The sequence below is a fragment of the Saccoglossus kowalevskii genome, chromosome 8, assembly GCF_978046115.1.
Source record: "Saccoglossus kowalevskii chromosome 8, keSacKowa6.1, whole genome shotgun sequence".
NCBI classification, from domain to species: Eukaryota; Metazoa; Hemichordata; class Enteropneusta; family Harrimaniidae; genus Saccoglossus; species Saccoglossus kowalevskii.
In genome coordinates this window covers 27,040,505-27,053,884 of record NC_140648.1, presented here as the reverse complement: position 1 = coordinate 27,053,884, position 13,380 = coordinate 27,040,505, and the positions used below count along the sequence as shown (strand labels likewise).

Genomic DNA, 13,380 nt, shown 5'->3' with positions numbered 1-13,380 from the left:
ATCCTTACCTATTATGTGTCAGATTAGGAACAGGTACAGCTGTCATCTGAGAGGACGCCTGTCTAATGAATTCATCCTTACCTATTATATGTCAGATTAGCAACAGGCACAACTGTCATCTGAGAGGACACCTGTCTAATGAATTCATCCTTACCTATTATGTGTCAGATTAGCAACAGGTACAGCTGTCATCTGAGAGGACACCTGTCTAATGAATTCATCCTTACCTATTATGTGTCAGATTAGCAACAGGTACAGCTGTCATCTGAGAGGACACCTGTCTAATGAATTCATCCTTACCTATTATGTGTCAGATTAGCAACAGGTACAGCTGTCATCTGAGAGGACACCTGTCTAATGAATTCATCCTTACATATTATGTGTCAGATTAGCAACAGGTACAGCTGTCATCTGAGAGGACACCTGTCTAATGAATTCATCCTTACCTATTATGTGTCAGATTAGCAACAGGTACAGCTGTCATCTGAGAGGACACCTGTCTAATGAATTCATCCTTACATATTATGTGTCCGATTAGCAACAGGTACAGCTGTCATCTGAGAGGACACCTGTCTAATGAATTCATCCTTACATATTATGTATCAGATTAGCAACAGGTACAACTGTCATCTGAGAGGACACCTGTCTAATGAATTCATCCTTACCTATTATGTGTCAGATTAGCAACAGGTACAGCTGTCAGCTGAGAGGACACCTGTCTAATGAATTCATCCTTACATATTATGTGTCCGATTAGCAACAGGTACAGCTGTCATCTGAGAGGACACCTGTCTAATGAATTCATCCTTACCTATTATGTATCAGATTAGCAACAGGTACAGCTGTCATCTGAGAGGACACCTGTCTAATGAATTCATCCTTACCTATTATGTGTCAGATTAGCAACAGGTACAGCTGTCAGCTGAGAGGACACCTGTCTAATGAATTCATCCTTACATATTATGTATCAGATTAGCAACAGGCACAGCTGTCATCTTAGAGGACACCTGTCTAATGAATTCATCCTTACCTATTATGTGTCAGATTAGCAACAGGTACAGCTGTCATCTGAGAGGACGCCTGTCTAATGAATTCATCCTTACATATTATGTGTCAGATTAGCAACAGGTACAGCTGTCATCTGAGAGGACACCTGTCTAATGAACTCATCCTTACCTATTATATGTCAGATTAGCAACAGGTACAGCTGTCATCTGAGAGGACGCCTGTCTAATGAATTCATCCTTACCTATTATGTGTCAGATTAGCAACAGTTACAGCTGTCATCTGGGAGGACACCTGTCTAATGAATTCATCCTTACCTATTATATGTCAGATTAGCAACAGGTACAACTGTCATCTGAGAGGACACCTGTCTAATGAATTCATCCTTACCTATTATATGTCAGATTAGGAACAGGTACAGCTGTCATCTGAGAGGACGCCTGTCTAATGAATTCATCCTTACCTATTATGTGTCAGATTAGCAACAGGTACAACTGTCATCTAAGAGGACGCCTGTCTAATGAACTCATCCTTACCTATTATATGTCAGATTAGCAACAGGTACAGCTGTCATCTGAGAGGACACCTGTCTAATGAATTCATCCTTACCTATTATATGTCAGATTAGGAACAGGTACAGCTGTCATCTGAGAGGACGCCTGTCTAATGAACTCATCCTTACCTATTATGTATCAGATTAGCAACAGGTACAACTGTCATCTGAGAGGACACCTGTCTAATGAATTCATCCTTACCTATTATATGTCAGATTAGCAACAGATACAACTGTCATCTGAGAGGACACCTGTCTAATGAATTCATCCTTACCTATTATGTGTCAGATTAGCAACAGGTACAGCTGTCATCTGAGAGGACACCTGTCTAATGAATTCATCCTTACATATTATGTGTCAGATTAGCAACAGGTACAGCTGTCATCTGAGAGGACACCTGTCTAATGAATTCATCCTTACCTATTATGTGTCAGATTAGCAACAGGTACAACTGTCATCTGAGAGGACACCTGTCTAATGAATTCATCCTTACCTATTATGTGTCAGATTAGCAACAGGTACAACTGTCATCTGAGAGGACACCTGTCTAATGAACTCATCCTTACATATTATATGTCAGATTAGCAACAGGTACAACTGTCATCTGAGAGGACACCTGTCTCATGAACTCATCCTTACCTATTATGTGTCAGATTAGCAACAGGTACAACTGTCATCTGAGAGGACACCTGTCTAATGAACTCATCCTTACCTATTATATGTCAGATTAGCAACAGGTACAGCTGTCATCTGAGAGGACGCCTGTCTAATGAATTCATCCTTACCTATTATGTGTCAGATTAGGAACAGGTACAGCTGTCATCTGAGAGGACACCTGTCTAATGAATTCATCCTTACCTATTATGTATCAGATTAGCAACAGTTACAGCTGTCATCTGAGAGGACACCTGTCTAATGAATTCATCCTTACCTATTATGTGTCAGATTAGCAACAGGTACAGCTGTCATCTGAGAGGACGCCTGTCTAATGAATTCATCCTTACCTATTATGTGTCAGATTAGCAACAGGTACAGCTGTCATCTGAGAGGACGCCTGTCTAATGAATTCATCCTTACCTATTATGTGTCAGACTAGCAACAGTTACAACTGTCATCTGAGAGGACACCTGTCTAATGAATTCATCCTTACCTATTATGTGTCAGATTAGCAACAGGTACAGCTGTCATCTGAGAGGACACCTGTCTAATGAATTCATCCTTACCTATTATATATCAGATTAGCAACAGTTACAGCTGTCATCTGGGAGGACACCTGTCTAATGAATTCATACTTACCTATTATGTGTCAGATTAGCAACAGGTACAACTGTCATCTGAGAGGACACCTGTCTAATGAATTCATACTTACCTATTATGTGTCAGATTAGCAACAGGTACAACTGTCATCTGAGAGGACACCTGTCTAATGAATTCATCCTTACCTATTATATGTCAGATTAGCAACAGATACAACTGTCATTTGAGAGGACACCTGTCTAATGAATTCATCCTTACCTATTATGTGTCAGATTAGCAACAGGTACAGCTGTCATCTGAGAGGACACCTGTCTAATGAATTCATACTTACCTATTATGTGTCAGATTAGCAACAGGCACAGCTGCCATCTTAGAGGACGCCTGTTTAATAAACTGTTCTTTTAAGTATGTTTGTATATCTTTCACAAAAGGCAATCTTGAAGCATCAATCCTGTAGGAATCTAATGCTGTCACCATGTGAGAGTGATCTTCTTGTTCCCTACTGCAAAGTACCATTAGTCGATAATCTAAATGATGAAAAAACAGACAACTCCAGTTAAATCTAGCTTAGCTGGATTTCAATAGAAAACAAAGAAAGATTAATATGAAAACAACATACAAAATTGTGTCCTGTGATACTCTGGTACAATCCTAGAAATTGAAAGCTTCCACTTTGACGCCATGACAAAAACAGCTTTGCAATTTGTTCAAAGTAGAGTAATGGTTGTCAATTCTGCACATTATATTTTATTCATTACCGTCATTTCTACGAGTGTCCTGTGAGAGTTGACTGCGCTTGACCTCAGCAGTTGTACTGATATCATAGTCCAACTGATCAGCATTCACCAAACAGTAAATTTTACCAGATTTGTCAAACATAGCACGTCGCCATAGTAACACAACCTAAAAATGAAAATTGATGTTTATTAAAATTTATTTGTGCCAATTTATCATTTTGTGAACATTTTACTTATTTGTGATGTCAGAAATTTGGCTTATGCATCTTCATGTATTTCTGCATTCATTCTCTCTATTTTGAGCAGTTTTCATTGAGGCGATCAGTATACACCTTGTATTGCCCGGCCTCGTAACACGTCCGAAGTGCGCCCTCACATCAGGGCAATAATTTCCTGTATCACGCCCGGCACAGCGTGCCCAGCTTTCATCAATTACAACAAACGCGTCGTTCTAAATTATGTTGTGTGTTTGAGGTCACGCCATGGCAAAATTGTAATTAAACCTATAAGGTGTATGATAAAACATTTATGGACTGGATACAGCTTTTGCTGCCCTCGATTGTACGGCTTATGCACCATCTCAAGCTAGAGCACTCTCAACACATGACCTCAAGGCACGAAAGCCGTATCCAGTCCATAAAGAATAGTAACATGCATGTCTACTTACATTGGTGAGACCCTTGCTGTGTTTGTGATTTTGAAGTGCTCATAATTTGTCTGTATTTAAAATTTTAAAATTGATTGCAAAGTCAATGACTTAACGACAATGTTATCTCTATTTTGTTAGAAAAACACTAGGTTTTCTGTCAGTCTGTCAGTTTTTTTTTTTGCAAGACTTTTTCAATTGTCTTAAAACAGACACAATCCATGTGCAAGTACTCACTTGTTCCAGAGTGGTTTGTGGTGTACATATCAAGACTTCATCATAAGAAGGCAATGGTTTATCTTTATCAGCCATATATATAGAAAGCACATCTCTTAAAATTTCATCTGGCAGAAAAAAAAGTCTTACATTTAACATTTTCATGAAGTGTTATTTAAATTTAAGTAACATTTATAGAAACGTAATCTGATTATTATACATACATATAATATATTACACATTATTAACAAAATATTGACATATAATTCACACTAAAAATTGTAGCAGAAAAGGGAGTGTGTTAAATGTAAATTATATACATCTCTCACCCTGAAAATAAATCACTGGAAAATTTCATGTGATTGACATTTCGGCAACTCTGGCAACATACTTACCTTTTGGTCTTACCACAAGATTTGGTTTTCCTGTATTCAAATATTTTGGAAAAAGTCTACTCAGTTGAACAAGATCTGTAAGATAAATACAATATTTTTCAACAAAAATCAATAAAATATTGGGTTTATATCTGCAGGGTGAAAACTTGTATATTAACCTGGCTTCCACTCTGAGTGGTCAATATCAGTCACATGACATGTCAAATAGTGACCAAAAATGTCAGTAGTGAGCCTCCATTAGAGACATGCATTAGTGTGCATCAACTTTTGTGTGAAAGTGAAAGTATTTAATAAATATAAACCTCACCTTTAGTAGCAAGATATTGTAATGTATGACCAAGATGCTCCAAACTCAGATAATCATCAAAGCTTATGGCTGTCAGTGAAATCTGGTAATCTTTCCAAAGTTGTTGCAGTTTTTCAATTAGATCACTGTATTGTATTTTGTATATAAGAAGTGAAAAGAAAATAATACATTTTATCTCATGTTGCACTGAGTAGAAATAAATGCTGTTCCATGTACTGTAAATGTATTTGACAATAGTGACACTAACCATAGACAGTATAGTAGGAAGGATGTGCAACTGCGGCAAACATCTAAGTCAAAGGCTGGATGCCCAACGCAAGCTGGGCTGGAATATTCTAATGAGCATGTAAACAATGAATGTCATATTTACTTCAAATCTTTTCTATGATTTCCACCGTCATCAAAATCCCCCAAAACGTCGAGCAAATCATCTACATAATGTGGACTTGTGATCAGCCGCCATTTTGAAATATATTCGCAAAGACTTCTAGAATACCGCAGGTGACTCTCATCAACAAAATCACATATTTCGCAAGAGTTCATGAATCAGTTTATATCAGCTAAACTTTTTTTCCCACCAATCCTATTACAATAAAATAACTGGAGTTGCTAGTCCTTCCTACTATACTGTTCAAGCACTAATAAAACAATTAAAACAAAACAAAAATCAATGAATTATAGATGTAGTCACATACCCTTTAGATTGTCCTATTCCAGTTAACAGCGAGCTTGTAATTTTACTGAGAGAACTGACTTTTTCCCCTTGAGTTATAGTTACGCTTAGTGTTTGTACATTAGTCATGCTAGAAACTGTTCTCTCTGCTGCTGGTGTGGAGTCGTCCAGCCCATCCCCAAACAACTTCATTTCCATATCATCTTCCCATTCTTTGCATAACCTTGCCATCAGTTCTTCATCTTGCATGTTTTGATAATACCAGGCCATTACATCATCAATATCAACTGCTGGATCACATGCTTGCATTGCTGCTTTGGCTTGAACTTCTGATAAGCCTTCATCTACCAATTCTTGCAAAAACTTCTTAACCTTCTCCAGATCTACCCCAGATTCCTCCGGCATGTCCATCATCTTTTCCAGCTCAGGTGTCTCCATAGAAGCATTAACTTCTATGGGTTCCATTTCCATTTCTTCCTGATTATTTTGAGAACCAACTTCCATGAATGCAGCATTCAGAGCTTCTTTCACATCTGATTCAGTACAACTGTCCTTTAAACTAGCCAACAAAGTATACACACCTGCAGCCATTTCTTTTTCATTTGACATCAGCTTAGCCAACTCACGCCTTAGAATCACAAGCTGTTCAGTTGTGAAGTAATTCAGATGATATATCTCAGATCGTTTCTCCTCCACATATTCCAGCCACTCTTTAAGACAGTTTTCCATAAAACTACACAATTTGTCTAGTTCAGTTGTCACTTCTCTTGTTCCCTTCAAGTCATGTGAGCCATCAATACCAAAATCGACCATGACAGATACTTTTTTCTTGTACTTACAATACACAATGGCTTTCCATTCAGAAAAAAGAACATTTCCTGCTGCACAAAGCTTTAAGTAGGCAGTGGCCAATCGAATAACACCAGAAAGAATCTGAAATTTTAAAAATACGTACATCCACATTCATCAGAACAATTTCTGACAATGCAATGAATCTTGCTGAAGTGACAACATCAAATTACAATGCAATTATGATAGGAATTATGATCGTCACACAGCCCTCAAGTAGTCCCAAATGTGGTGAGGTGGCTAAAAGCACTATATATATTCTGCAGTCAGACAGCTGGACAGGAGCGTTATTTTAAAAACAAATTGGCCACAAATATAGTTGTAGGTCATTTTTCTCACTATATACTGTAAATAATTAAACTATACCTCAGTAAATCTTTCCACTTCATCCCTTCCTTGTTCAGCTTTCCCAGCAACCAACATCAGTTTACTCTGCAAATCTTTCAGCATATCGAGATTGTAATTCTTATCTTTACTGGCAGCTTCATCCTCATCATCTTCCATTAATGAATCATCACCCTGGACTAACAATCTAATCACAGACTCAGGAGTATCCTAAGATTTAATAATATTTAATAAAAGTAGTGAATATATAATATAATAATGCATCTTTAAAAATTTCTATCTGTGACTAGCAATAAAAATTATACTCTAAAAACTAGACTAACATACAGTACAAAATAATATGTCTCATCATGAGCCATACTGCACCCAGCTTTGTGTAGATATACCCAGTACAGACATATGAAGACAGGATCATGCTGGTTATGACATAATTGATGCTGACTATGACATCATTAATGCAGATTATGACATAATTGATGCTATGAAATCATGAATACAGATTATGACATAATTGATGCTATGACATCATGAATGCAGACTATGACATAATTGATGCTGACTATGACATCATTAATGCAGATTATGACATAATTGATGCTATGAAATCATGAATGCAGATTATGACATAATTGATGCTATGACATGAATGCAGATTATGACATAATTGATGCTGACTATGACATCATGAATGCAGATTATGACATAATTGATGTTATGACATCATGAATGCACATTATGACATAATCGATGCTGAATATGACATGAATGCAGATTATGACATAATTGATCCTAACTATGACATCATGAATCCAGATGGACATAATTAATGCTGACTATGACATAAATGCAGATTATGACATAATTGATGCTGACTATGACATCGTTAATGCAGATTATGACATAATTGATGCTATGACATGAATGCAGATTATGACATAATCTATGCTGACTATGACATGGATGCAGATTATGACATCATGAATGATCACTGATGTCACCATTCTATCACTAAAGATAAATTTAGGTGTAGAGATATAAATTTTCCATTTATTTATTTGTTCTCCAAGTCAATATAGCCATGCAATGCAATGCTTACTAGTTTCTCGTTATTTCAATTAACAAGCACATTCTTCTTGATAAACAGTGACAAAACTGATTGAAATCCCTACCTTGGCATTGTAATCTATGTTTCCCACTGTATATATTCCTTTTGTGTTGATGGCCTCTGCCTGGCTAAGAGATGATGTTTCAACCGATCCATGAGACTCCTTCACTCCTTTCAACCATTCCAGATGATGACTGATGTCTTTCTATTTAATGAATAAATTAAAAATATACAGAAATTATAATCAGTGTTCATTATATCTATAACCGGTCCCCTACAATGGGTTGATCACTAACCTACAATGGGTTGATCACTAACCTACAATGGGTTGATCACTTACCTACAATGAGTTCATCATTCACCTACAATGGGTTCATCACTCACCTACAATGGGTCCATTACCAACAATGGGTTCATCACTCACCTACAATGGGTCCGTCACTCACCAACAATGGGTAAATACCACTCACCTACAATGGGTTCATCACTAGCCTACAATGGGTCCATCACTCACCAACAATGGGTCCATACCACTCACCAACAATGTCTCTGTCACTCACGTAAAGTGGGTCCATCACTCACCTACAATGTATCATCACTCACCTACAATAGGTTGATCACTCACCTACAATGGGTTCATCACTAGCCTACAATGGGTTCATCACTGACCTACAATGGGTTCATCACTAGCCTACAATGGGTTCATCACTCACCTACAATGTATCCATCACTTACCTACAATAGGTTTATCACTCACCTACAATGGGTTCATCACTAGACTACAATGGGTTAATCACTCACTTACAATGGGTTGATCACTAACCTACAATTGGTTCATCACTCACCTACAATAGGTTCATCACTCACCTACAATGGGTTCATCACTCACCTACAATGGGTTCATCACTCACCTACAATGTGTCCATCACTCACCTAAAGTGGGTCCATCACTCACCTACAATGTATCCATCACTCATCTACAATAGGTTGATCACTAGCCTACAATGGGTTCATCACTCACCTACAATGGGTTGATCACTCACCTACAATGGGTTCATCACTGGCCTACAATGGGTTCATCACTCACCTACAATGGGTTCATCACTAGCCTACAATGGGTTCATCACTCACCAACAATGTATCCATCACTCACCTACAATAGGTTGATCACTCACCTACAATGGGTTCATCACTAGCCTACAATGGGTTCATCACTCACCTACAATGGGTTCATCACTCACCTACAATGGGTTCATCACTCACCTACAATGGGTTGATCACTCACCTACAATGGGTTCATCACTGGCCTACAATGGGTGCATCACTCACCTACAATGGGTTCATCACTAGCCTACAATGGGTTCATCACTCACCTACAATGGGTTCATCACTAGCCTACAATGGGTTCATCACTCACCAACAATGTATCCATCACTCACCTACAATAGGTTGATCACTCACCTACAATGGGTTCATCACTAGCCTACAATGGGTTCATCACTCACCTACAATGGGTTCATCACTCACCTACAATGGGTTCATCACTCACCTACAATGGGTTGATCACTCACCTACAATGGGTTCATCACTGGCCTACAATGGGTGCATCACTCACCTACAATGGGTTCATCACTAGCCTACAATGGGTTCATCACTCACCAACAATGTATCCATCCACTCACCTACAATAGCTTGATCACTCACCTACAATGGGTTCATCACTAGCCTACAATGGGTTCATCACTCACCTACAATGGGTTCATCACTCACCTACAATGGGTTCATCACTAGCCTACAATTGGTTCATCACTCACCTACAATGTATCCATCACTTACCTACAATAGGTTTATCACTCACCTACAATGGGTTCATCACTAGACTACAATGGGTTAATCACTCACCTACAATGGGTTGATCACTAGCCTACAATTGGTTCATCACTCACCTACAATAGGTTCATCACTCACCTACAATGGGTTCATCACTCACCTACAATGGGTTCATCGCTCACCTACAATGGGTTTATCACTCACCAACAATAGGTCCATCACTCACCAACAATGGGTCCATACCACTCACCTACAATGGGTTCATCACTCACCTAAAGTGGGTCCGTCACTCACCTACAATGTATCTATCACTCATCTACAATAGGTTGATCACTAGCCTACAATGGGTTCATCACTCACCTACAATGGGTTGATCACACACCTACAATGGGTTCATCACTGGCCTACAATGGGTTCATCACTCACCTACAATGGGTTCATCACTAGCCTACAATGGGTTCATCACTCACCAACAATGTATCCATCACTCACCTACAATGGGTTCATCACTCACCCACAATGGGTTCATCACTAGCCTACAATGGGTTCATCACTCACCAACAATGTGTCCATCACTCACCTACAATAGGTTGATCACTCACCTACAATGGGTTGATCACTCACCAACAATGTATCCATCACTCACCTACAATAGGTTGATCACTCACCTACAATGGGTTCATCACAAGTCTACAATGGGTTGATCACTCACCTACAATAGGTTGATCACTCACCTACAATGGGTTCATCACAAACCTACAATAGGTTGATCACTCACCTACAATGGGTTCATCACTAGCCTACAATGAGTTCATCACTCGCTTACAATGTGCCCATCACTCACCTACAATGAGTTCATCACTTGTCTACAGTGCATTCATCACTCGCCTACAATGGGTTCATCACTCACCTACAATGGGCTCATCACTCGCCTACAATGTGTCCATCACTCACCTAGAATGGGTTCATCACTCACCTAAAATGGGTTCATCAGTCACCTAGAATGGGTTCATCACTTACCTACAATGGGTTCATCACTCGCCTACAATGGGTTCATCACTCGCCTACAATGGGTTCATCACTCCCCTACAAAGGGTTCCCCACTCACCTATAATGCACTCATCTGTCACCTAAAGGGGCTAATGTCTCACCTAGATAGGCTCACTGCATGATTACTTACAATATACTTATTGATACCTACAATGAACTCAGCTATCATCTACTGTCAGCGAACTAGCGGTACTATATGTACTAATTGGTCATTTACAATGAGTTATTAATAAATTCATTACAGATTAAGCTACTTACAAGCTTCTTAGGTAGATCTTTATCATTTCTCAGTGCATTCCACAATGACTCACATGCTTTCATTAATTGATGAAATCCTGCATCTGGTTTCAAGTCAAATATGAAGGATGAAAATCCTGTTGTGGCTTGGTGAAGACATTTCACTCTGTCTACCTCCATGTCAGTTTCACCAGCTGATATCATAGCTAAATCCACAAAGACTTTCAACTGCTGTATGCCTGAAGAAAAACAACAGGACATCAACCGTCAGGGGTATTTTGGGGGTTCAAAGAAGCCTGTGAATTGAGCACCGATACTTGTATGTACTTGTGAAATGTTGTTAGTGGTATGTTGTCATTTCAGGTCATTATCTTTCATTTATTCATGATTACAAGCTGCAAAAAGACAATGACGCTAGGTCATGGTCATCTAACACATCACTCAAAACAGGTATTGGGGTAGCAGTAAATAACTTGTCAGAACTTACTTGTGATTTCTTTTCGTAACCACTCAATGAAATCTTTGCGTAATACCAGTTGTTGCAAGCAAAGTATTCTTTCACGACTCATGGCAGCTAACGATTTCCCAGCATTCACTACATCATCATCAATAGATTCCAATTTTCTGTCTTTGAAGTCAGCATTTCTCTATAAAATAGAAACAGCAATTGTCTGTAAAGTAAATCTAGGAGACAGTAATATTGAGCTTACATATTGAAGCAATGCTTATGTACGACTTGCAAGAAATATTTTAGGATTCATTAACTTATATGCGTTATGCATGAACAGTGTAGACCAAACATTTGCTGCAGAATTCAAATGATTTGATTATGAACTTGAATTTTTTTTCATAGCTCAATTTTGAAAATACCTTTCAAAATATGGAAACATATGAGATATAATATGAAATATACATGTACCTTTACTTCATCAAAATTGACAATCAGTAAATGTTTATAGCACATTATTGAACATGAAAATATTCCAAAAATACTTTCACTATTGTTGACACCACTATGACACAATCACTTTTGTTTGTCCTGTTGTTAGAAGTCTGAATAATGGCTTATTGCAAAGCCAGAGTAATAGTCAATATTTAGACAATCATTGAAATTTGAATGTCAAAGATGTATTTTTCAGATATTCATACAATTAAATATGAAATACAGTCCCAAACTAAATCTACAATCAACATGATCTCAAATTGTAAATCACCTGGTTAAGGCTTATTTATATGAAGGAGCACTCTATCACCCAACAATATATTTCATGCACTTAATTTGTATCTAAATATATATCAAACATAAAGCACCATAGTAACTGGAGAACCTCAAATGAAAATACAGACAATAATTTCACTGTGAGTAAACACTGTCTATGCAATACTTACCACAGAGGACAATACACTGATGGCAGTAAAGTTTCCAGTTAAGTTGAATGTTTTCTTCACATCCTGCACTATCTCTACTGCTTCAAGACGTTGTTCTAGTCGATGGTAGTGGATTATCTGTTGTATGCGTCGCTTTAACCAATCACATGTTCTCCGTCCGAGAAGCAACTTCAACTCTTTTTCCAGCTGATCATATTCATTTTCGAACCGGCCAAAAAATTCATCAACTTCTTTAAGAATGAGGCTGCCATCTTGCAGTTTGGTAATAATCTGATTGATATGTATGAAAACCTTTTTCCAAACCTTATCAGCGACTTCGTCAACAGTCAACACATCATCTCCAGTATCTTTGGACTTCTCTTTATGAACAATTCTAGCCTTTGCTTTCCAGAGATCTTGGAAGAGTACGCTGCTATGTATGTTTTCTAATGGGGGCAGCATCTGCTTGATAACAGGAGAGATGCTGAAGTACGTGATTGTCGGCTTGTTGCTATCACGGGCGAGGGTAATCGGCATGCAGATGTCAGTCAGCATCAAACCATCAACATCAGAGTCAAGCTTGGCTTGCAATGCTTGAAGGTTCACTGAGAAAAAACGGAAAGGGTGATACATGTATATTTAAGTGTTAGTTGTTCACATCACCTGCTTGTTGACCTTTTTTCTTATTGATTTTGACTTCTGCCTGTGGAGGTTTTCAGCAGGCAATGTTTTACTAGTAACTACATAACCTAGATCTCAAAACATAGAAACAGCAAAATTTGCTTTTTATGATTATTAATATAAAA

General features: G+C 38.2%; 1 protein-coding gene across 1 annotated transcript in view; it reads right to left on the bottom strand.

The window, feature by feature from the left end:
* The window catches only part of LOC144357015 (E3 ubiquitin-protein ligase rnf213-alpha-like), a 65,496-nt gene extending 52,695 nt beyond the window's left edge, over positions 1 to 12,801 (bottom strand). The window contains exons 1-11 of the mRNA XM_085502822.1: positions 12,596 to 12,801; positions 11,694 to 11,853; positions 11,228 to 11,445; positions 8,154 to 8,294; positions 7,006 to 7,194; positions 5,813 to 6,723; positions 5,118 to 5,242; positions 4,811 to 4,885; positions 4,437 to 4,543; positions 3,575 to 3,719; positions 3,148 to 3,343 (exon numbers count right to left, since the gene is read on the bottom strand). Coding sequence (XP_085358948.1) covers positions 3,148 to 3,343; positions 3,575 to 3,719; positions 4,437 to 4,543; positions 4,811 to 4,885; positions 5,118 to 5,242; positions 5,813 to 6,723; positions 7,006 to 7,194; positions 8,154 to 8,294; positions 11,228 to 11,445; positions 11,694 to 11,775 — 2,189 coding nt within the window. The 5' untranslated portion in view covers positions 11,776 to 11,853; positions 12,596 to 12,801. The remainder of the gene's footprint in view (positions 1 to 3,147; positions 3,344 to 3,574; positions 3,720 to 4,436; positions 4,544 to 4,810; positions 4,886 to 5,117; positions 5,243 to 5,812; positions 6,724 to 7,005; positions 7,195 to 8,153; positions 8,295 to 11,227; positions 11,446 to 11,693; positions 11,854 to 12,595) is intronic.
* Between the last annotated feature and the right edge of the window lie 579 nt (positions 12,802 to 13,380).